Source organism: Hippocampus zosterae, unplaced genomic scaffold (assembly GCF_025434085.1).
Source record: "Hippocampus zosterae strain Florida unplaced genomic scaffold, ASM2543408v3 HiC_scaffold_366, whole genome shotgun sequence".
Classification (NCBI taxonomy): Eukaryota; Metazoa; Chordata; class Actinopteri; order Syngnathiformes; family Syngnathidae; genus Hippocampus; species Hippocampus zosterae.
The window spans coordinates 1-25,442 of NW_026262907.1; the positions used below are offsets into that span (position 1 = coordinate 1).

General features: G+C 56.3%; 1 protein-coding gene across 1 annotated transcript; it reads right to left on the reverse strand.

The window, feature by feature from the left end:
- Nucleotides 1–12,269: 12,269 nt before the first annotated feature.
- Nucleotides 12,270–14,772, reverse strand: LOC127595035 (ubiquitin-like modifier-activating enzyme 5). Its single transcript, XM_052056743.1, is given in 3 exon segments — nucleotides 12,270–12,410; nucleotides 12,453–12,572; nucleotides 13,963–14,772. Coding segments are annotated over 3 exon segments (1,071 nt in total).
- Nucleotides 14,773–25,442: the final 10,670 nt, after the last annotated feature.

A 25,442-nucleotide genomic window follows, 5' to 3' on the forward strand; every position in this document is an offset into this window, starting at 1 on the left:
AGGGAGCACTGGAGTTTGACGACTTCAGACGAGCGTTCAGCCACACCTCCGACGAGGACATCCGCAGGAAGCTGGCCTAGTACGGAGACGGGGTGAGAGTCGACCTCAAGGGCTTTCAGACCATGATCATTCCGAGCGGCTGCAAGTGACGGGATTAATGAAGATCAGGTTCATTCCTGAACAGCCTGAGGTCGGTGGTCGCCTGACCTTTTAGTTTGGGGCGGACTGGGCTGCTGTCCGGGACTGCCGCTGCAGGTGGGTCAGGGTCACGGGCAAGCGCACTGAGGAGGTTTCTGCAGTCCAGAACACGATCGAGCTGACTCCTGACTTCCTCGGCAGCAGGGTGCAAGTCCAGCTGTTCTCCCCCTCGAAAGGCGAACTAACAGCCGAGGCGCCCAAGATAGGCCTGCCTACGCGAGTGCGACAGAATTTGAAAAAATTCCTGAGGGAGGAGGGCGTCAGGTTCAAGGTGCACTGCTGCGCCCAGCTCGGGAAAGAGGTCGAGTGCGATCTCGAGCTGAGATAGCAGATCAGAGTCAGTTCAGCCCCCACTCAAACGATGTTCACATTCCCCTATAACTCACTCTATCCGACCTTGAAGTGCTTAGCTGGTGATCGCCTCGAAATCGGATTTGGGAGGGCTGTCCACGAAGTGAAAGCGCTGCTGGGATACGGCTGCAGCGGATAATCGCTGGAGTTTCGTTTCCACTCTGGTTCGGCACGAGACCTGTTCTACTACGGCAGTAGGGTCTTCGCTGCCCGTAAATAGTTGATCAATAGTTACACCCTCTAGCGGATCTCAATCGACAGGCTCGAGGAACCCCAGTTTGACATGCTCTGCGAGTATGACCGCATGGCCCAGTAGCTGTGCGCTGAACAGGCCGGCTGCCACAGCAGGATCACCTACCGCTCTGAGCCCTCCCAACCCTCCGAAAGGTAGAGAGCCATGGCGAGTTAGATTGCCGGGCTGAGACAGCAGCTGCAGGGCCAGAAGATGGAGCTGAGCACGGTCAGCCTGTCAGCCTCAGTCAGCTCGAGAGGCAATAGTCCATATATATAGACGATCGAACATCTGAGAGGTAAGGTAGCACTACTCGAGCAGGAGAATATCCAGAAGCAGAGCACGATCGACAGCCTGCACTTTCAGCTGAGACAGACCAGCCTGCTCAATTCATCCACCACCTCTGCAAGGAGCAAGCCGGGCAAAGCCGAAAGCCTGGAGCAAGAGGTGGCGCTGCTGCGGCGGGAAAAGGCCCTGCTGCTTGAGCAGAGAGCCGAGTGCGAGTAGGAATCAAGTTTCTACCAAAAGCAGCTGGAGGCTAGCAACGCGGAAAGGACTCGCTTGATGGACGAAATTGTTAGGCTGAGGAAGTGAATTATTATCATGGCCAGTCTGACCGCTTTCGTGCTCAGGTGCGACCCTTTGGTGGGCCCTTCCAGACGGGCCTTGGAGTCCTGGCAGGCACAGCAATCCTAGGACCCGCTCCGCGCGGAATACGATGAGCTGGTCGCATCCCATCAGCGGAAAGGCCAGGCCAACCCTGCAAAACCCAGGCGCAGTGACTTCTACGAGTACAACCTGGAGTGGCAGCAGCGGGTCAACTCAAAGACCGAGCGGATCCGGTCAGAGATGCTGGAGCAGGAGCGGCAGGAGATCGAAGAGGGCTAACGGAAAGCCTTAATTTCCAGCTTTTTGAGCTCTCTCCGCTCGAACGAGCATGAGGGGCCGGTCAAGGCCTGGCACAAGAACGTCCAGCAGTACGAGCAGAGGCGCAACGCGGAGCCGCCCAGGCCCGAGTTCAGGCCCCGGCTCAACAGCGTCAGCAAGAGCATCATGCGGAGGATGGCCGTCGAGGAGCGAGTCGAGGACCGGCTGCTCAAGGTGGGCCAGCAGCTCACCTAACACAAGCTGCGGCTCAGACAGCGGCTTGAACACGAGATCCAGAACAGCAACGTCCACGCAGCAAGGAACTACGACCCTTCCGTGTTTGCGAAGCTGTTCAGCGAGGGCCAGAAGAAACTCGCGCAGAAGGCACAGGCCCTTGCCAGCGCGGCCAGCAGGTACCCCTTCAGCCCCGAAATCAACCCGGTCGACCAGAGCATCGTCTCCCAAGCTTAGTAGCACCGCCTCAAGCGCAAGGAAGAGTCCTCAAAGACCTCCTCAGTATCCGAAAAGAAGCTGACCCGCAGCGAGCTGGAATCCTTCCTCCAGCGCAACTACTACCCCTTCCAGAGATAAACTTACGAGGCTGATGTGCAGCTCTCTGAGCTCAAGTTGGTCTTTGAGCCTGTGCTGCCTGAGGAGCAGCCTCAGCGAATGGTCACCACAGTCCCTGTGCTGGTTCAGGAGGATTCTCGGGAGTAGGAGCAGCCGCCCAGCCATGGGCAGTCAGCCGGTCGGTAGTCCTTCGCCGAGGGGGAGGCGGGGTCAGGGAGGGGCGGACTTGCTGAGCGGGAGGAGCAGCCTCTACAGTTCGGACCAGGACTCGCTGGCGGACCGGTTCGAAAGCCTGGACGAGAAATTCAATGAGGCACAGAAGATGGGAGAGTCACATTTTCCGACCCTGTGGGGAATCTGACCCGCATTTGAATTCAAATGCTGCACAACCGGTCCGCGCACTCGGGCCTCAGACGCGCCCTGCTGCCCGAGCCTCTGGAGCCCCGTCGCCCTGAACTGGAGGTCTCGCGGCTCGCCACCTAGAACAACCAGCTCAAGAGGCAGCTTGAGCGCGAGCGGTCCGAGTTCAGGAGAAGAGCCAACTAGATGTCAGTCGCTGTTGAGACTAAGCAGGCCATGTTCGACACCCGGCTGAAGCTGCATGAGCACTTGGTGAAGGAGCGCTGCAGGTCGGTGTTCAAGGCTGAGCCGGCGACCCCTGCGGTGATCGAAACCGAGGCCAGGAAACAGCCCGTCCCCGAGAACCCTTAGTAGCGGGATGATGGGAAGGATAGAATCATAGCGGTGCTGAAGAGCGAGCTGGAAGAGGTGAAGCGCAGGCTCAGGCAGGAGATCGAGTTGAGAGAGGTGGAGGGCAGGAAGGCGAGGGCTGCAGCCCAGAGGCTGGCCGACCAATCTGCCTCACTGTCGCAGGCCCTCGCTAAGGCGGAAGATCAATTGCGTCAGGCCGCCAGCTAGCACAAAGCGCACAAGCAGGCGGGCCCCCTCCCCCCAGCGAATCGCCTAGCTCGAGGGCTAGCAGAAGTACCTGGTACAGCAGGCCTTCAGGTTCAGAGAGGAAGCCCGCCAGAACCCCGAGCGGGGGGATCGCGCGAAAGGCAGGCAGGATGAGCGGCAGTCCTTCTGAAGGATGGATTTTGATGGATGAGATCTAGCTGCTGCGTGCGCGGCTGGTGCAGCTGCTGTTTATGAACAGCCGGCTGGAGCAGAGACTGGCTGAGCAGCATTCGCACCTGCTGGTCGAGGGGGCTGACCGCGTCGCTCAGCTCGATGAATTGGAAGCCAAGATCACTCGGCAAAAGATGCAGGCAGTGGGACGGATCGTATCCGACAGCCTTGACGAGCTGTTGGCGATCAGCCCCGCGATCCACCAAGACAGCCATCCCCGCCTCGAGACCTTCAGAGCCAACCTCGAGTCCATCTACGAACACCTGCAGAAGGTCTAGGCCCGTGTCTATATCACCGAGCGGGTGACAGTCGACCTCTAGCAATTCAACGCCCTGCTAAGCAAGGGCCGAGCAGGTCCTAGCTGGATTCTTGGACAGGCACCGCGACTACCTCAGCGAGTTGGCGGACTATGACCGGCGGAGAAGGGCTGCCGAGTCGCAGCGAGAAAGGCTGGAGGGACTGGCCGGAGAGATCGCGGTGCTGACTGCCAGGCAGGAGGGGAGGCTGCTGGCTCGCAAGGCTGGGCGGCTGACTTCGCGCAATAAGGAGATCGGGCAGGCTTTATAGCGTGGGCTGTTCCTGATTCCGGAATGATGGATGTCGATTCATGGCCAGGGCATCTCGCGCAGTTCCTTGATCTTGGCCTCAAGGAGGGCGCAGGTGCGCTACAGGTCCGCAGGGTGCCGAGGGATAGCCACCTCCACATCCTCGAAGATCTTGACCTGGTCGAACGAGAAGGTCAGTTCTTGCAGCTCCTTCTTGCGGCGGTCCTTGCCCTTCCGCTTGCCCTTGCCCGGGACCTCCTCTTCGAGTGGCCTTTTCTTGGACATCACCTGCATCCCCTCAAAGCCCTCGCCCAGCTTGACTTCCTTCTGCTCTTGGTCGCAGGCCTACTACTCCTTGGCCTCGCGGGGGAGCAGCTTTCGCACGAACTCGAGGAGGTTTGCTGCGCCGTCTGCCTTCTCAAGGTGGGGGTTGATCAGCTTTCGCTTTTCCTCCTCAGCGCGGAGGAATGCGTCATCGGCGTTGTCCTCCTGCTCGCGGCGGAGGCGGTTCTTCTGCCGCTCGACCCACCCGGCCCACTGGCTGTAGACCTTATAGGCCACGTATTCTTCGAAGGCCTTCGAGTAGGCAGTCCAGTGCTCCTCGATTTAGTCACGAATTTCAGCGATTTCCGCCCGGATACGGTCGGCCTCCTGCGCGACCATGCCTTTCTTCTACTATCGCTGGGTCTTCTGGTTCTTGATGTCGTTTTCCCGAGCCTCTTTTTTCACTCGGGCCTGCTCGAGGTCCTCCTTGGCTGTCGCCAGGCGAGCATCCAGTCCCTCGATGTCCTGGCTGATCTGCTTGCGGCGAGTTTTCGATTCAGCCAGCTGGTCCTCGCAAGCGTCGATCCGCGCCTGCAGCTTCGCTCTCTCCTTCTTGAGTGCCTCTTCGGGCGAGGCCCTTCTTGTGCAGCTGGTCCAGTTTGGCGATCTGAGCCACTAACGCGTTCTCCTCTTTGGGAGAGAGCTTGTCCCTGACCTGCCGCAGCTGCAGGCGTTCGATTTCGGCCTGGATACTTTCCTTCGAACCGAGCCGGCCACCGCTCAGTCCTTCCAGCTCCTTTCGCAGGCCCTGCAGCTCTTCAATCAGGTCGTCAATCTGCTCCTTTTGCTCGTTGAGATCCTCAAACCGGGTGCGCTTCGCCTGCTTCAACTCACGCAGGTCCTCCAAGCGCTCGAAAAAGGCCTCGAAGACGTCCTCAGGCCCAGCGGCCCGCACCCGTTCACCGGGCTTTGCAAAGAGTCCTTCTTTGCGCTCCCGCAACTTGGCTATCTTGGCACGGAGGGCCTGCTCCTTCCGGATGAGATCCGGCTTGCTCGGCTTCTTGGCCTTCTTGGGGCCGACCGGCACCTCTGTCTCGAGAGTCACATTGGCAGGGTCGAAGTTGTACTGAGCGTGATACTTCTCGAACAGGTTCTGCTTGGGCTTCTTCTACGTGGCCTTCTCAGGATCCATCTAATTAACCACAACTCATCAGCCAACATACAACTCGCAGGGCTGGGTGGCAACTCAATGTGGAGGGTTAGAGAATCACCTCTGCAAGATCAAGCAACCAGTGTTTGACGATCGACTGTACATATACGACCACTCAAATCGGATAGAAAATCCCTCACAGACAGAGCGTTGAGCAGAAGTCGAAAGCACCATATAAAAGAACAAGCACCTTTGATAATTTGAGGGTCGCTGGAGCATTCTCGGCCATGGCATCTTCCATCGGTGTCTGAAGGCCTCTAGGAAGCATCATCGACCTGGGCCCTGCGTAAAAGCTGCAGCTCAAAGAAGCCTCCTCCTTGTTCTACCAGGATGCAGATGGGGCACACTGAACCCTCTAGTGTTTCGAGGCAAGCTCGATCGAAACGTTAGGCTGATGGTGGGCTAGCCAGGCACGGTGAAGAACTTGCGGCTAGGCGATGGTAGCGGTGGAAGGGTCAGCAGCGCCTGGCTTTCCTGATCTGCTTCAAAATTTCGAACATGCGTGAAACTTGCTACATGGTCAGTTTCTACACTACCAGAATGATTGTGTATATCTTCCTAGATAAAATATTTAGGATAATGTTATTTTTTAAACAAATTTGGAAGCTGTCAACAATAAGGCTTCTGAAATCACAGTGAACATGTTTGATGAGCTGGGGAAGCTTGAAGAACAGCTGCCTGGGTATCGAGGACAAAAAATGACTACAAATAGCCTAACTCAGAAATTGTTCGAAAGGAAAGACAACGAAAACAAGAAGAATTACAGTTCGAATATCAAGAGGTTAAAAGAAGGGCTGCAGGTTTTGCTTCGAAGAAAGATGTCTTCATGAAAAAGACACGGAGAACAAATTCTTCCACTATAGAGGAGGAAGGACTGGACTTCCAACACGAGAAGAACAAGGGCAATCGATTCTACCACTTCAAATCGAGAGCCTCAAACAGAAAGCGACTGAGTGTCCGGGCTCTATTCGGATTCAGTCACCCTTCCTAAGGTCGAGAACTGATATCATAATCATATTAAATTTTTAATGAATGAGTTGATCTATTCCTAGAAATTTTACAATTAAAGTTTTCTTTTTTATGAAATAAACTTTTGATTAAATTAATTTAAGAAAATCATCAGAATTTAAAGGTTTCTGCCCCAACTTTCATTTTGCTTTACTGCAATTTGCCTGGTCATCAAGGAAGTATAATGAATGGTATGGGCATATTCGAGCACCCACCCTCTTGTAATTTAGTTTTCTGGATGTAACGCCATAAATATAAATTTTATCTGGAAGAACCCTTCGACCGGGCTGCGCGGCTCAATTTATTTAAATTGTATCATTTGGCGATACGGAGGAACATCAGTCTTGCAGCTGCGGATAATCCAGCAGGCAGATCGGGAAAAGGAACATTAGCTGCTATCCTTCAGCCACGGGTTACGGTTAAGTAAGCTTGGTTAGCTACATCCTCCGCGTCGGCTTCATTTACTCCAGTCTGCCAGTCCTCTGCTCCACCAGCTCGGTGAAGGCAGCTGCGTGGGCCTTGTGAAGGGGAGGGACGAACATTTCATGGATCTGGTAATAAAGGCCCCTACAGAACTCGAGGGCCATGGCAGAAATGGGTTGTTCTGGCTCTGCGCCAGGACGACCAATAAGGATGAGCTCTGAAAGGACTTTGGGTTTGATTTGCTGGATGTTTGGGAACGCACGAGTTCTAGGGTGGACGCTGCATCGCTTTAAGACTTTGCGAATGGCCGACCTTAAAACGGAATAAAAAATATTTTTTATAGAGGTTTGGGATCTGGTTAAAAACAGACTTGGAGGGTAGCGCCTTAGCAATCCGGCTCCAGCAATTGCCAAACTTCTCCTGGGCCCTGAAGATGACACGGACCTCCTGCTTAGTCCAGCTGGGGGTTGCCGCCAGGCTATACTATTTCTTGATTTCCATCTTTAATTACACATTTTCTAATTTTTAAAGTATGGATTTTCTGCGGATCAATAAAATTAATGCACCCCCTCAGCATCTCCATAGACAGCCCCGTACAAGGGCCGTCTCGTCTTGAGCCCTGGACTCCCCAGGGCCATTTCAAGGGGCAGATCGAGCCATAAACTACCCGGACTCCACTCCCTCCATTCCTGCACAGACACGATCTGATAACCAACTTTCACCGCAAAAAGATTCATCGTGAGCAACTGGATATGCAAGGGTGAACTGCTCATCAGTCAACTTTTATTAGAGACAGCCCGTTGCCAGGACCGACAGTTGCAGAGCCTGCTGGGGAAAGAGGGGTAGACTGTCCTCGAGTAGGAGCCTGAAGAAGAAACAAAACTGGACCAGAATGCGAGCAGAGTCAGCCGAGGTAGCATCCGAAGCAAGACCAGCAACCGCTCACTCAGCTTTTTGGAAGGGACGGCTAGAAGGACAGCTCGCAAAAGCGCAACCAAAATTTTCTAGAAATCAATCCGCGTACACCACGGAGGCAGCCAGGACGTAGTAAACAAGGTCCGTGCCATCCTAGCGGACATGCGATAACATCTCTATGAAGTGACCCCGCAACCAGACAAGCGGAAGGAAGTTGGTAGACTGCGAGTGGAGGAAAAACCCAACATCGTGGAGGACAAGTTCGGGGAGTCGTGTTTCGAGGGGTCGCTGGGATGGAGCCGGATGCTGTGATGATGAATGATGTCATTTGGGCTGGAGCTCGATGTCCTGAGGCTACAGGTGGTGGCGGAAGCGGGTCTCAGACACCCAGCGATCGAGTTGCTCAGCCCGTGTGCCTTCGTCCTTGTAAGATACCTTCAGGTAGTAGAACAGCCCTCCGTAGAAGGCCGCGGCCAGGAACAGAGCGATCGTGGTGACCAATCGCGAGTGAGGCTCGATATAGAGAGTTTCCGAGCCGAACATGCAGAGCAGGGCCAGGTAGAGCAGGAAGGGCGCGCCCACCGCGGACACCGCCATGCAGTAGGTGTGGCCTGGTCAGCTGGGTACAGTTCATGGGTATCCAATAACTTTATCTTTAATTCAAGAACGCATGGAGACCCTGCCCTACCACGATCCTCGTCTCGGCAAGCTCGTGCTTGACAGGCTGCGCCGGGTGTTCCCGGAGGCTCGGCTGGCAGGGGAGACTGTCCGCGCGGTCATGGACTTCATCCGTCTTGACCTTGGTCCGCCCGAAGAGACTCATTAAGCAATCTCGACCATGCGGGCTTTTATGGAGAATCAGGAGTATTTTATCCAACGAGGACTACTTGATCCAGCTGAAGAAGCTCCGAAGGAAGCTAGTTCTAGGGGGTGGGAGTAATCCCTCTAGAGCGAGTGGGAATGTGATTCCCACGAGTTCCTCAGCTTCATGTGAGTCATTAATTTTAAACTTTGCTTTAATATAAAACTTCTTTTAACTGTCGATATTTTGTTATAGAAATCTTTATAACTTACTATTGTCCCATGCAATCGCTAAAACTATATTTTTAATAAAATTTATCGCCCTACTGCTAATGAATTCCATGATCAGGGAATTTTTGTTTCAGAATGCGGAACGTGAATAGAATCACTTTGATTAGATATTTTTCAGAGTACTGGCAATAGTTATATCATTAAAATAATGTCGTTCCAACGATCGGCAAAATAGAAGGATGGTTACGGACCTTCTGCGGCCGGACTGCCGACCATAAACGGCATCCCCCTGGAGCCGATCAACCAGATCCTGCCCTAGGGTGAAGAAGGGGCCATTTTTATTGGGGACGTTGACGCGGCCAAAGACATTTCAACCCTCAAGAGACACAACATTCGGGCGGTGCTGACGGTCACTCCCGAGGCCGACTTGTCTTACTCGAAGAAGGACGTGGATATGCACGAGGTCATCAAGGCGGATGACGAGGACCACTACAACATTGCCCAACACTTCGACTAGGCCTTTGAGTTCCTGAACAGGGCTCGCAAAAGGCACAACGTGCTTGTCCACTGCATGGCTGGGGTCTCGAGGTCCACCACCCTCGTGATTGCCTACCTCATGAGGAAATACCGTTGGAGAACTGACCAAGCCTACCAGACGGTAAAGTCGAAGCGTAGACTCACTTGTCCAAACCTTGGATTTTGCAAGCAGCTCAAGGAATTCGAGCGGCAGTTAGGCCTCGTTCCTGACAGGTCTCCTTCTCCGGCCCCTACTGGAGGGCCTGGTAAATCTGAAAAGGATGAGCAGGGTCCTCAGCAGTTTCCTGGGCAATTTCCCATGCCCTTCTATCCACCATGGATGTTCATGCCCTATCAACAGCAGGGCCAGGACCAAGCCCAGGCTCAGAATCAAGGAAATTCACAGGGCCAAGGGCAGATGCCTTTCATGCCTTTCTTTCCGATGCCACCTCCCAATTTTAGCCAAGGGCAAGGCCAAGGCCAAAGCCAAAGCCAAGGCCAAGGCCAAAGCCAAAGCCAGCCGCAGCATCAAAGCTATCAGCCCCAGCCGCAAGCTCAAGGACAACCTCCTTACGGTTATTCTTATGGACAGGCTTACCATCCGTCACAAGGCAATAGCCAGCAATACAGTCCATCTCAAAGCAGGGTCCAGCCCTACACCTACGGGCAGGCACAAGGTCCTTACCACTATGGGCAACCCCAGAAGCCTAGCGGCGGCTATCAGACCAGCCGCTCTCCGAACTCTTGGGACCTCGATAAGTCGAAATACTCATCCCCGCCCAAGCAGCAGCATCAGTCTCCCACGGGCCGTTATCAGGACCCTCGAGAAAGACCAGCCGGACGTGGAATGTACTCCCCTTAGTCTTCTTACCAAGAACAGCGCAACGACTATTATTCTCCGCCCCAGGAACGATACTCCAGAGACCAGTATCGAGAAGAGCCTCTCACCGAGAGGAACCGCTACGAGTAGCCAGCCGACAAGGCCAGGCGTGAGCGAAATGTGTTTTCTTACTCCAGCTATGGAACCAGCACCAACGGCCCTTCTCAGTACTACGACGCCCAGGAGTCGAGGCTCAACAGCCCGAGACGAAACTACCGGCCGTTCGAGTACGGAAACTACAACCGGCCCATTAAATTCGGCAAGGAGAAAGAGCGGATGGTTTACCGTAGTCCGGAGGCGGGGAGGCTGGGCTCGTCGAGCATCCGGCGGGGGGAAATGCGACACTCCCGGATGGGCCAGCCCCGGAAGTAGAACATGCCGGACCTCGGCCGATCGAAAGTGGCCCGTGGCTTTGACACGGACTGGGCTCGCAACTACAGCGTCGAAAAGTTTGTCAAGTGAGCCGGCATTCGATTATATATTATTCATGGCAGAACCTTCGACCCCTCTCGCCGCTGAGCGCAAGACCTTTGGCTCGCAGGGCAACCACAGCTACTCCTTCTTCGAGGACGGCTTCTGCTACCGCCAGAAGGGCCGCTTCCAGCTGAAGGTCAGCAAGCCTGCCGCCTCTGTCGTCCTGAACTCTGTCCTCACCGAGCGGGACAAGAGCTTCATCCTCTCCGACAAGTTCGAGTTCTGGCACAAGGTCTGCCCGACAGCCTTCCTCTACTCCCGGGGGGACCTGTCACATTGCTCGGTGCATCTGGAAGGGCTGGTCAAGTCAAACGACCAAACCACAGTGAGGCTAGGAGTATCGTTGGCCGAGCAGCGGGCCACAGGCGAGACCTGGCTGCGCCCGATGCTGTCCCTGACACACAAGCGAGACAAGTACCAGCTGCAGGGTGACTTCCGGTTCAACCTGAACAACAAGGAACAACTTTTCTACCAGCGGCTGCAGTACACCAGGCCCCGGTGGGTGGCTGGGTTTTCAGGGATGTTGAACCTCAAGGAGGTGAGCCTCGGGCGCAGGTAGTTCTTGGTGGGCCGCAAGACCGATAACCTCGACCTGTTCATCCGAAACGAGAACAACTGGAAGAACACCGCCTTCAGCAGCCTCACAAGCTTTGCAGGGAAAATCTTCGGAGAGGCTGTGTACCGACAGAACGGGAATACATTCGGCATGCAGGTCAGTGGCATTCCGGAGGAGGGGTGCTACGAGGGGGTGGCCGTGTTCAAGCACCAGGTCCAAGGCTGCGACCTGAAGTACAAGCTCAGCACGAACAAGTTTGCCGCGCTGTCTGTCAGCAAGGCCATCGACAAGTGGCTGATCAAGGCCTCGGCGAAGGCGGACCTCCCCTCCCAGAAGGTCGAGTGGGGAATCGAAGTACGGCTCGATCTATGAGCATAACACACATTCTTTGATGAAGAAGCTTGTTTCGAAGGGTAAATAATGGCTCACTCTTTACGCTTGGTGCTGAGCTGCTTCTCGAAGAAAAGGCTGGCCTTCGCGGGGTCGAAGGCGCGGTTGTTGGGGTCGATGCTGTACCGGGGATCCTCATAGAGTTTTTTGAACCGGCTGTCCGATACATCCACCTTCACTGGTTTGGCCTCGTCCTAGCCTACCAGAAGAGCCAGCTCATCTCTCGAGGCTACCTTTTAGGCCTGTCTTTCCTTCATCCTCTGCTTCAGATTCTTCCGGGGCTGTCGACTGCCCACAGGAAGGGCTTCAAGTCCACCCTAGAACCTCACGGTCAATTGCTCCTTCTTCCCCCAGTTCTTGACCCCGTACCTGCCGTCGTCCTCGGGTTCCTCCAGGGCCTCGGACTCACTCGGGTCGTCGGACAGGTCGATGTATTGCTTCCAGTCGATCGCCCTCATCTCAGAGTCCGTGAGCTTGCCCCAGTCTTTGGTAAGCGCCTGCTTTCGGGCCTCGTCCTACTCGTCCCAGGTGAGGGCAACCCTGCTGTGGCCTACTGCTCTGTTGATAAAATCCTTCGACCCACCTGCTTTCGCGCAAGTGGCTCTCTCCTCATACTCTGCCGGCAGGACCATCCCATCGGGCACATAGCTGAGGTTGATGACCGCCATGGATTTCTCGAACTCGAGTCCGTCGCAGGCCTTGTAGATCGACTAGGCGGTGTGAGGACTGTCGAGCTCGATTATGAAGTAGTAGTACTTCAGCCTGTCCCGCTCGTACATCCGAAGAGCCACCTCGGGGTCGACCGCTCCGTAGTCCCACTGCGGGCCGTGCTCTAGCTCGTAGGACAGCCGCTACCTTCCAAAGTTGGAGGTGTAGCGGGTCACTAAGTTGACCATGCCCGTGCCTTTGAAAGAGCTGGCCAGGTTGTAGAGGTCGTGGCAGTTGATCTGCCGGTGATCGAGGTTGGTGACTGCCAGTCGAGCAGTGCTCTTGTCAGTGAGTGGCTGAGGCTGCTACTCAGGAATTTAGGAGCCTAGGGCGATCGGCTCCTCCTAGGATGACGACTCTTCCTGGTAATTGTCCATCCACTCTCGCAGGCCGTTATCGTCAAGACCCTCGTAGTGGTCCTGCACGAAGGCTGCTTATGGGTCGATAGTCTGGCGACCTCGGGGGCCCTGGACAAGGCTCGGCTTCAGGAGTTCCCTATACTGCTTTGGAAGGACTCGGGCCTCTGTCCTTTTTTTGGAGATTGGCTTGAACCTTTGGTCCTTTACGATATTTTAAAAGCGGGGGTCTTTTTTCATTTCAACAAGGAATAAATTAAGCTGTCGAGGCCGGCTTCATTGCCAAGACAAATATCGAGCAGTTCTTCATGAAGAGTGACTTCAGCAAAGAGTAATAAATTTATTTTCAGGATGCCAAGGAAAATACTGACCTCGTCCGAGTATTTCCAGCCTCCGCTTGAATAGCTCAAATAAAGTCTGCTGCTCTCGATCAAGCGCGACTCCGATCAGCTCAAGCAACTCACTCCAAACCAACTCTAAGATTATTTCCAGTAGCCTCAGGAGCTCTTTCGCACGCCTTCTCGGTCTCGCATAAGGCCTAGAATAATCACTGCTGCCCTGAGCTCTTCGCCTAGGTCCCAGGGACTCAAATCGGCAGCCCTTCAGGCCACCGGAGCGATAATTTCCCCCTAGCAATAATATCGCCGCGCTCCAAATGCGATCAAAAGCGGGGTCAGCCGGTACCTCCAGCTGCGAATGCCCTAGCAGTCGCGGCCACGCAAGAAGGGCCCCTGCCAGCCGTCGTTTTAAGGGACAGAGGCAAGCTCCGAGTAGCTGCCCGATTGGGCGGAGTGGGGTTACCAGCTGAAAGGCCGTTCCCTTTTCGACTGATGAGGCCTATAATTCTAATATATTTTAGCTTTGCCGGTGGTTTCAATAATGAGTGGCTGTAATTTCGGACCGCAGAAGGGGCTGCTCGAGTTCGGGGCCTGCGTCCTGGCCTTGCGCAATGACACGCCTGATGACCTGCCCGAGCACTCTCCCAGGTAGTCTTCCATCCCCACCCTAGATCAATTCCTGCGGCACTGCCCCACCGGCCCTTCCAGTCCCACCCTCCTGTACCCGAATAATTCGATTCCGCTGGACGACCTCCTCGAACTAAAGCAGCTATAGCCCTTGGAAGAGCTGTGCTCTTCGCTTTGAGTGTTAAATGAATGGATGATTGTCATGCCTGTTTGAGTTCGGCCATGAGCTGCTCGATGGTGCGGGCGTCCTCCTCCTGCGGCGGCGGCGTAGCTCCCTTCTATAGGACCAGCTAAATTCCCCACTAATTTTAACCATTTTAACTTGTTTTAAGAGTAACTTAATTTTAAGGGAAACGTGGAAATTTTAGAGGCACCCGGGGATGCTCGAGCTGGGCAGCCTGGCAACCCCGTTCCTGGCAGTCGGGACTTGGCAATAGCACCTCTTCCGAAAAGAAGTTGCTTAGCGACTGGTAGCCCAGGCAGCCCCCGATCTCCCCGAACTGCAGCATGAACTTAAGGGCGTTATGCACCGCCAGCCCTGCTGTGATGCTCATCGTGGTCGGCAGCGAAGCCGTGCAGACCCCCTCCCTGCGGATTTTCGGGGTGCCTTCCGCCACGGCCAGAGGCAACGCGCAGGCGAAGCAGGCGGTCTGCCCCGGCACGATGATCTGCACGTGCGAGGACATGGCGTCCTCACTGACCCCCGTTTCGAACCAGACCTGCCTGGCCTCAGCACAGAGTCGGTTGATGGTCATCCTGGCTGCAAAGTTATCGACGCAGCACAACAGTAGCACCGGCTTCTCAGCCAGTACTTGGCTCAGCCTGTCGTAGCCCTACGAAAGGCTGATGTCCAAAGGACACGGCTAGGCTCTTAGGGCTGGGTTGATCCTCTTGAGAGTCTGGATGGCGGCCTCGACTTTGGAGGTGCCGACTTGCTCCGGCATGTAGAACATACGGTTCATGTTGGCCAGCTCGACCCGGTCGTAGTCGAACAGAGACAACCGGCCCACTCCGAGCCTGACCAGCATTTCCGCCGCCACAGAGCCGACCCCTCCCAGCCCGACGACCACCACGTGCTGGCGGGTGACGGCCTCGTAGTCCCTGACAACGCCCATCTTCTCGAGGGCAGTGAGCCGGGAGAAGGGGTTGTCGGGCCTGACCTGTTTGGAGAAAGGACGATCCATGTGATAAGGATTGGGTCATGAGCTGGCCTGCTCTTAGACTGGCTCTTCCTGGGTCTCGTCTTGGGCAGCGGGCTCTGGTTCTGGCTCGGGCTTGGCCGCGATCTGTAGCTGGCGCATCTTGCGGATGCCCCGCAGCTGCCCCTCCTGCTCGAGCAGCTTCCCCTTCGCGAGCAGCTGGTGCCCTTCGGAGCATTTCGAGGCGAAGTCCGGGATTTCGTCTGCGAACTGACTGGCCTTTTCGATGAGCTGGTGGAGGCCGGCCTCGCTGACCGGCACTTTGATGCAGCTGGACAGCCGGTTGCAGCACAGCTTTTTCTTGATCTCCTTCTTCTCGAGCTCAACTTTGGATCGGATGGTGCTTTTGGTGTGGCCACCCTCCCTACTCTTTTTGGGCTCTGCCTCCTTCTCCTTCTCGATGAGCTGCTCCAATTCCTCTTCAAGCTCTTCGACATCGGCGGAGGTCAGGGCCCTGGCCTGATCGGCGACCATCTCAAAGAAGTTTTCCTCCTGGTCTGTCGGGATGGCTTTCGACGGCAGTCCGACCGCCTCGAAGACCCAGCCGCCGAACTGGCTGCAGCGATAGACCCGGTACATCAGCACGAGACAGTTGAACTGCGGGGGGTTTTCGACGGACTCGTCAGGACGGGCGTAGATCTCAGAGAAATTGATGTCGGCCAGGTTCTGAGAGGTCAGCTAAATCGAATGCTTGAAGTCCTCGAAGCCAGCCTCGAACATCTTCGTCCTGGACTGCAGCTCGCCCAGCTCAGCGATGTTCTTCGCCCGCACGTAGAACTGCACTTCGGTGACCGCCTCCGGCACGGCCTTCAAGTCGAGCACCAGGGCCTGGTCGATGTCTACGCGCTTGAAAGGGTCCCTTTTCAAGGCCTCCCCCCGCAGCCATTCGGTGTGGGCGCCGGGCCCAAGCGCCTCGTGCCTGGACTGCTCGAGGGCCAGCGCCACCAGCTCGAAGTGAGGCAGGCGGTCCTGGTAGAAAGGGTTGAAAGAGAAAGTGAAGGCGTAGAGGGAGCTAGTGGGCAGGAGGGTCATGAAGACCTGGGCCTCCTCGAACTCCTCCTTGAGGATCCTGCTGTAGTCGTTCTCGGTGATCTCGCTGCCCACCTGCTGCCGGAGCACCTTCTTGCGGTCGCCCATGCCCTTCAGGAACTCGGTCACGTTGCCCTCGATCACCCTCCGGTAGTTCTTGGAGAAAGTGCTCGCCCGGGGCATCTCGTCCTCGTAGAACAGGTACACCACCCGCTCTGCAGGGCTGGCGTTGATCCGCCTCAAGGCCGCCTTTTCGCTCTGCTTGGCCCGCGCCTCGAACAGCGGCGCCCTCGCGTCTTCGCGGGGCCTGACCAGCTGCTGGTCGAACATCCCGTCGATCAGGGCCGAGTGGCTCATCCTCCGTTCGATGGCCTTGACGGTGCCCTCCACAAGGAAGTCGAGGTAGCGGGTCTTCAGGTCGTTCTGAAATTCATCGGGGTAGAACCCTTCATGCTGGAGGGCGGAGATGACGTTGTCCTGCAGCGTGGATAGGTACTGCGCTGCGATCTCGTAGTTCTGCAGGCGCTGACAGACCTGCTGGTGCTGGGTGAACTTTTTCTGGCCTTTTTCGAGGGCGTCTTCTTTGTGGGCGATCAGGCCCAGCTCGGCCTGGATGAGGTCCTGAGCGCGTTCCCGCTCCTTCTTCTTACGGCTCTGGTGCTCCACCTTCAGCTGCTGGATGCGCACCAGCTCCTCCTCCTCCTCGAGCTCGAGAGTGGCCATCTCGATCACCTTGCTCGCCACCGTGTCGAGGATGGGGTTGACCTCCCTGTCGAAGTCGAACAGCTCGTCGTCCTCGATCTGAGTCTCGCGGTCGATGCCGGTCTTCTTGGGCACGAAGGGCTTTTCGCTAGGCAGGGTCTCGAACTCGTCAGTCATGATGGCCTTGTGGTCCTCGCCCTTCCTTTCGTTCTTGGTGTCAGTCAGGAAGAACTCAAGGTTGGGGGCGATCCGGGGGTTGGGGCCTGGCTTTATGTCGTATGGCAGCATTTTCTTCTTGTTGCGGTTGTACTCCGCCAGCGCGATGTCCGTCCGCTCGTCCTTCTCCCGGATCTGCTCGTTGCGGATGAACTCCTTCTCCTGGTCCACCGTGGGCAGCTCCTTGAACTTCGGGTCCGCCATGAGCCTTCCGATGGTGTCCCGAGACTTGTCGCTGTCCCGGTACTTCGGCTTCTGGCGGACCACCTTGGGGGCAGCGTTAAACCCAAGAGCCTTTTCGGTCTCCCTTCTGCGCTTGAAGATCCAGGTGAAGCATTACATCACGTCCTTGCGGCTGTCGAGGCTGACCTCCTTAAAGACGTACTCCCGGTCTCGCAGCCGGTGGAGGTCCATCATCGCCTGCACCTCGCGGATGGCCCCCGAGCCCTCGGTAGTGCGGACGGCGATCACCACCGGGACGTTATCGAGCTGGCTTTCAGTCGAGATCGAGCCTAGCACTTCAACGCCTCCGTAGAGCTTGGCCTTGTCCTTGGGGTCGATCAACAGGATAATCCCGTCAGTGCCGTTGGCCTGGTTGGAAATCAGGCTTGGCTCGGACACCTCGAAGACGGTCACGCGCTGCCCCTCCAGGTGGAAGGACTCCACCGTGACCAGAGGCGAGTCCTCCTCACGAGGGGTGTCCCGCAGCTGCTCCAGCATCTGGGTCTTTCCTACATGGGTCGGGCCCACCAGCAGCAGTTTCATCAATCAAAATATATGCCACAGTATCTCAGGAATACGCACTTGCCGCCATCAGGCCAGCCTCCAGCACGGCCCACCCCAACCCCACCTTCCACCCCGCGGCCCCCAGCACCACCTTCCCCACCACCAGCAGCACGCACAGCCACAGCCTCTCGCCCAGCCACCTCCACGCCAGCCTGCCCGTCCTCCACGCGTGGGTGTCCAGCGCCGGCAGGAACTGCGACAAGGAGAACTGGCATTATTAGGAGAGAGCGATCTCCCCTTTGAGAAGGAGGAGGACATCCTGGAGCTAGTCGAGAGCCTCGTAGTGGTCGCCTTGGGTGGCCAGGATTTGATGGGACTGGCTGAAATTAGTCAGGCCGGCGAGCGAGGAGGCGTCAATCACAGTCACCCTGGCAAACAGTTGCTGCGAGAGTAGTTATTCCAGCGGGATGTGTAGTTCTCCAGAAAACACGAACAGACAGAGGTGCCGACTAAACTCAAACTCCCCACACAGCTAGTCGTATTCTTCCCTGCCTATCCCCGGCTTGACCACCCGAGCGGAAACTGCTTTCGCGATGGACTCCAGGTCTTTCTGGGATTTGAATTGCAGCTGGGCGGTTTCAATTTGGCCAGCTGGGGTGGTGAGGGATAGGCTGCTGGTCTCGCCCGGCAAGGGCTTTCGTAGCGTGACTGCCAGCCTGCCCTGCTGTTCTTTTTGTAGCAGCCGAAGCGGGAGAGGAGCCTTGTCGAAAGACCCTTTGACTTAGAGGTGGTATTTACCTTGGGGCTGCGGCTGGGGTTCCAGCTGGCCAGCCGCTTCTGAAATGCAGCGCTCCAGGTTCCTCCTGAGCTCGGATCGCTCGAAAGATAGCTCACAAATACTGGCCTCTCCTTGATAATAGGTGAAGAAGCCTGGGAGGATGGTGAACTTGTAAGGCAGGAAGCGGTTGGCATCCTTCTGGCGCCACATGCTCACCCTCCCGAAGGACACTGCTCCTGCATGCTTGCCGACCAGTTCCTAGAACACATTGTGTGCCCACGCGCTGGCTTCCCCGGTCTAGTCGATTACCTCGACCAACCACAGCCGACTGCTGTAAGTTAGCATGTCGAAAGCCTCTTCGTTGAGGGTCTGGGCGCGGGTGGCCAGTTTCGGCACAGCGCCCAAGCTGTTGTCGAACTAGGCCCGGGAGTCCGGACTGCCAAGCACTTGCCACGCCTGCTGAACCTGCTCGAAATGCCCCTTGCATGAGTCTCCGCACTTGTCCGGGTGGAGCCGCTTGACCAGCGCCTTGTAGGCGGCCTTGACCTGGGCCTGCGAGGCGGTGGGGTCCAGGTTCAGCACTGCGTAGTGATCGACACCGGTCTGGAATCTTGCCAGCTTCATGAACTGCTCTCCTTTGAACTGAAAGACTACTAGGCATCCAATGACCAGGAAAAGCACAGTCACCAGTCTACTCATGAACGAACCCTGCTCCTCGACCACCACGCCGTCCTCCAGCAGGGTCTGGTCACGCCTTTCGGCCTGCAACTGGGCCCGGCTGCGGGCCTGGTGCTGGGCGATGATTTCCCGGAGCTGCTCCCTGCTCAATTTCTAAGGTTGGGCCATAGACAATTATTAAATTTTATAGCCTCACAAAAAACAGACAGCCAGTACGGTCGAAAAGCCACGGTCAAGGCAGGTGAGGAGGCGGCACAAAAAAGGCGGGTTGAGTGGGATGACGGGGTGGGTGTTGTAACGGCAACAGGGAGGAAGAGAATTAATTATAGATGGAACCCGTGTATAATCCGACGAAGCTTGAAAGATAATTATTTATAGATGGAAGCTGACCCGTGTGTAATCCGACGAAGCTCTGCGGAGTTGGTGCGGGCGGGCAAGGTCAGCCAGGCGCAGATGGCCCTGTTCGAGGAGGAGCTGCTCGCCAACCCCGTCTTTGAGCAGAAGATGTTGGAGCTCTGCTCGGCCGACAAGTTCATGTCCTTCCTGGAGCTGTTCATCAGCTCGCGAGGGCCTGCAGTCGAACGTAAAATCCGCAGGCACAACACTCTCGGATCCTCCAGGGCGATCGGCAGCGCTGAAAACCTGCTCGCCCTGGACTCAATTCATGTCATCTCGCAGGTGCGCAAGGCCTACCGAGAGAGTCTGTTAGCGGTCAACCAGCTCGCCCGCGGACTGCTCACCGGCGAGGAGGTGATAGGCCAGCTGCTCGTCCAGCTGCTCGGCGCCAGGCACTTCGGTTACCTATACACGAAAAAACACCAGAGCAAGGCTGAGTATTTCAGCAGCTTCTCGGGCGCCCTGCAGCAGCTGGACAGCCACGCCCTCGGAGATATGCCAACGGCAGGGCTGCACCCTCTGGGGGCCAAGCTAGCTGAGGTTCTCGGAGACTAGTTCACGCAGGCCTTCTTCTGCGAGCACGACGGGACGGTCCACGGGCTGCTGTTGGACTGTGGCGAGGACTCGGTGGTGAGGTGTCTGGGTGGCCCACACAGCCAACTGGCAGCTGGTCTGGCTGCCAACCTGGCCCAGCAGGTCGTCCTCTTGACCAAGAGCCTCAGATTCGAAGTGCTGGAGGAGAGCCGGCTGCTGTCCGAGACACTCAAGGTGGTGGGACTGGGGACCCGGATGCTGGCTGAACTGAAGATGGGGGCGAGGATGCCAGAGCACTGCCAGTAGGGCCAGAGCATCACCTAATCACTAGAGCTGCTGGCTGGCTCTAGCGAGGTCACCCCTGCCTTCTATGAGGAGATGAAAAATCTGGCCCGCGAACTCGCAGTGGTCCTCAGTGACATCGACCAGGCAATAGAGCGTTTCCGCGCCTGCGCCCAGGAAGGCACAATGACAGTTCTGCTAAACGAGAAAGGCAAGGTCGAATTCGTCTCTAAGAAACTGCCTGAAAAGCTGACTGATGCTCGTTTCAGCAGCGAGCGGGAACTGAACTACAAGGATCTGTTCAAGGAGTCGGTGGGGATCGCACAAGTGATCGAGCAGGCACTGAAGGGGCACGTGTTCCAGGAACGGGTGGTCCTGCAGAAGTGCGGCTACAGGCTGGAGCTGACATTCCGGTACAGCCAGGTAGGAGAATTAAAGTCCATCAGCATCCTGACCGCAGTGGGGAGGAGGCCCACCCAGAAGATCAAGAGACTGCTGTCAAGCAACAGCATTTCCTCGGAATACTCGTCCGGCGGAGACGAAGACAGCAACTATTCGGGGCAGGCCCGTAAGAAGGCAAAGGCGTTCCTAAGTAAGGTCGAGGAACAGAAGCCTGGGCTGGCCAAGAACGGCTGGCTGAACATGTGGATCAAGGACACCACCAGCCAGATCCGCCTGCCTCGGGCTGACCGTGGCAACTTCAGCGAGGAGGATGACTTTTAGTCGCCCCTCCGCCGCAAGGAAAAGATCAGCAGTGCCTCGCTTAACACGAGTATCGACGAGCATCGCTCGATTGAGGAGCAGGCTGTGGGCCTGGAGATCGAGCGGCTGGGGCTGGACGTGCTGCCTTTCGAGCACACACTGGAAAAATACGCACTTCCGCTGAAAGTGTTCCGCGAGCGAGGCTTCCTGAAGCGGTACAAGATCGCGACCTCGTCGTTCGTGGCCTTCCTGAAGACCCTGGACGAGGAGTACGCCACCTTCTAAAACCCCTTCCACAACTTCATCCACGGGGTCAACGTGATGTACTCCGCTCAGGCCATGAGCCAGTTCTTCCTGAAGCAGCTGGACCCCCTGTCGCACTTTGCGCTGGTGCTGTCTGCCCTCTGCCATGACGTGGGGCACACCGGCCACACCAACGCCTTCGAAGTTAACAGTGGCTCAGAGCTGGCCATGCAGTACAACGACCGCTCTCCCCTCGAAAACTACCACTGTGCCAAGAGCTTCGAGATCATGCAGCGCAGCGAGCGGAACCTGCTCGGTCACCTGGCCCGCGTGCCCGAGGATTATCGGACATTCCGCAGCAAATTCATCTCGAACATCCTCTACACCGACATCACCCTGCACTTCCCCCTGGTCGAGAACTTCAAGGAGCGCTGGGGCCACTCCGAGTTTGGCAAGGGCAAGGACGACCTGAACCTGCTTTGCGGCATGGTCATCCACACCTCCGACTTCGCGGGGGCCGTCATGCCCTTCGAGGTGTCGCGGGAGTGGTCGCTGCGAGTCAACCGCGAGTTCGATGCGCAGTACCGGCTGGAGGGAGAACTTGGGATCACACAGACGCCCTTCTTCAAAGACCTGGACAAAATGGAGTGCATCGCGAAGGGGGAGGCCGGCTTCATGAAGATTATCGTGCGCCCCCTGTACAAGGCCCTGGATGATGCCCTGGGAGGACAGATTGGAGACCAGATGGGCAACCTGGACGACACCATCCTCCAGTGGGAAGGCATCGCTGATTCCCACAAGAAGGAGCTCGAACGGAAGATCAGCGAAATCGAGGAAGTGCTCGAAGGCGAGGAGAGGGACGAGCAGGCCGAGGAGGATAAAACTGGCGTCCAGAAATGACCAATCTTACATATCGGAAGAGCCGCTGCCTGCCTCTGTCCTATGGCTTGCAAGGATGTCCGTTTTGGTGGAAACAGCATTTTTTAAAGTAATTTATGTAGGAAAATCAGGAATAGCAACCGGTCTTCAATGCCCCACCTTAACCCGAGAGCGAGGACGACATTCGACTGCCGCGGGAGGGCGAGCCCAAACGCATTCTGGTGGTGTCCTCGGATTAGTTGCTGTTCCGGTTGCTCATCGAGGCTCTGCGCAATGACCACCTCTACCTGGAGAACGCCGACCAGATCATCGCTCTGGGTGAACAGCCGAGCGAGGACTTCCGGGTTGTGGGCTTCGAGGGGCTGGAGCACGTGGCCTGCAGACTGGTCTTGGAGGCTGACCTGGTGCTACTGGACCTCGTGCACTACGAGCAGGCCAGCTCGCTTCTGTTGCGGGTGCTGCTTCAGAGGGGCGGCAAGCCCGGCTGCCATGTGATCTGCATGTCAACAGTTCGCACCTGGGCGCGCACGCAACTGATCAGCGCTATCAAGAAAGACACCAAAGACACCAAGACCATCATTTCCGAATTGACTGACAGCGAGGCGGACCGGCGTCTGACCCCTGGCAAGGTGCTGCTCAACGCCAACCGCTACCTCATCCGCGAGCCCAGCTCCGAGTCCTACTACGCGTACCAGCTGGAGCGTCTGGCCGAACGGGTCAAGCAGCGGCACCCAGACCTCCAGGTCAACATCGTCAGCGCGGGGCTGGTCTACGGGCTGGGTGAGTCCGAGCTGCTGCCTCTCTTCGAAGACGCCTTCGCGAACAAGCTGATTGCTTGTCCCGAGCACCGTCGACATGACCAGATCCCTCTGATCTACATCAGAGAGCTGGTCAAGTTCGTGGAGAACACCGATCAAGCACCGGCCTTCTGACCTGTTCCTGGTCGCCAACGAGGGCTATGCGCACGCCACGAAGGAGGAACTACTAACCGCGCTCCTGCAGCGGGTGCAGGACCGGGCTCCGGTCTTTGAGCGGGCAGACTACCTGCGCAGTTGCGAGCACCACGACTACTTCTGTAACCTAGACCTGCAGATTTCAAGGACCGAGTACAACTAGTCTGAGAACTTGGTGATTGACGAGGAAAAGAGGCCGGTCACCTTTGTTACCCACCTTGAGCAGGTCATCTCTGAGTTTCATGGCCTACCGCCCGCGGAAGGTCGGCAGGGTTGTCGCCTTGACCCAGACTCCACAGCAACTCGCTGCCCTGCGAGAGCACTTCTCCTCGCTCGAACCCATCTCGGAGGAGGTTCTACTCAACCCTCCCGATGAGTAACTAATTGTCCAGCTCTAGCAGTAGCAGGCCTAAATCGAGCAGGAGCAGCTAGCCTTCGAAGAGTCCAAGAAGAAGAGGAAAAATGACAACGAAGTGTTTTCGAAGGAACTTTCTGAAAGCCTTGTCCGGCAGCTCTGGAAGTGCGCGCTTTCTAAGAAGACAGTCCTGAATGTGGGTGTACTTTGTTGAAAACGTGAGATTCAGTTTCGCCCGCTACCTGGCTGACCCGATCGACGGATAGTCTTACGCCCCTGCAGAAGTCCTGGCAGTGCTGCCGCCGCTTGCACTGAAGGAAGACATTGTCCGCGAATAGGAAGCTATATCAATAGCGGATATTCCCAAAAGCCCGCGAAGTCCCAAAAGCCGCGGAAAGGAAGAGCCTGGGTTCGGAGTGTCAACCCGACCGAAAAAGTAAGATAAGATCAAAGTCGATAAGGTCAAGTAGGAAAAGGAGGATCCCAACCAGTAGCGCCTAGCAGTGTCGCAGTCGTATTCACCTTGGAAGCAGAGGTTTCCGGAGGCCTACCGAGAGGGGGCGGTGGAGTAACTGTTCCTGGGGAAAAGGCCGCAAAGACTCCCTCGATGCACACGCAAAGGGATTTCCAAAGCGAGCGTCTGGATGGCGACGAGCGAGGCAGGAAGAAGGCGGACAAAAAGTCTCTGAACGGGCAGCAGTACATAATGGACAACGTGCTGCCCGTGATCGCAGAGTGCTTCCTGGAGCTGTCTGGGGCTGAGTCCAGCTCCGTCCACGACTTCATCCGGCTGCTCAAGCAAGAAGGCGGCCGTCTTCCGAATCCTGGACCCTTTCAGCATCAATTGAAGCATATCAACATCATCTGGTGAATGTTTTTCCCTCAGACCCAAACCTCCAACTTTTGTGTCAGTCCACAATTTGGATCGAGCGAGCAGGATCAACTAAGATCGTGAAACACCACCGCTCTCTATTGCTTATGAGATAATAGCGGTTTGAGATAATATTAGCAATAAATTTATATATGAGCCAGCAGCCTTGCATGCCCTGCTACTGCCTCTGCCAGCCCTGCCTGCCCTGCCAGCCCTGCCAGCCCTTTGCTGCCCCCGTCTCGGCCCCAACCCCGAGCTCGTCGAGGAGACCGTCCCGGCCGAAAAGCCGCCGGCCCTCACCAAGTCAGAATACGTGCCTTTCGAGCGCACAATCGTAGAATACGTGGAGGAGGAGGTCGAGGAAACCGTGCCAGTGCAGAGAGTCATCACAGAGTACGTGGACAAGACGATAGTCGAGTCAGGCCTGTCCAAAGAACCGTGGTGGACTACTATCGGGTCGATAAGCGCAAGACCTTCGTGGAGAAGGAACTGGGTTCCGATGCGATCGAGAAGGTCCCGGTTCGGAAGGTCCTGAAGGTGCCGCGCTACACGCCTTTCTAGAACTCGACCGTCAGTCTGTCGCGGACAGTCGACCGTGAAATCCTCCAAGGTATCGAAAATAAGTTCAGGACCAGTCAGATCCGATATGTCGAGCCTCACGAACTGGAGTAGATGATCAGGTTGCGAGATCAAGCCGGCCATCTCCACTCCAGCCACGTGCAACACTCAGGCCATCACTCAGGCCACGTGTAACACTCAGGCCAATACTCAGGCCACGTGCAGCTATCCGGCCACCACTCTTCTCATGGAACATCATCTGGAAACGGCAACCACTTGTTGGCCGCCCAGCAATAAGTGCACCATGCAGGCCAAGTTCAAGAGGGCTATTTGCAGGGAGGGTACAATACCGGTCTGCACTCCCTGCATGAATCACACTCTCTCGGGCAAGCGAAGCACGAGATATAAAGCAGGCTTGGGCAGATTGGACAGTCCCACCCGGCGGACACCTACCTGAGTCTGAAGCAGCATCAAGCTCCTGAGCATCGTCCGCGGGAGTACGAGAGCGAGGTGATCCAAGGCACAGCGGAGTGGACCGACTTGCCAGGCTTCAAATAACACGAAATGAACCTCGCCTAGTCGCGAGACTACCAATGACCATATACTATCCTTCTTTATGACATGCAGAACATCGAGTTTTCAGCAAGGCCAGATGGCGACCTACTAAAATATCATGACCCGATGGTGGATCGCGTTTGCTTGAGCGTACTGTGACCCGTGAATTATTGGCCCGGCATTACCGGCATTAATAAG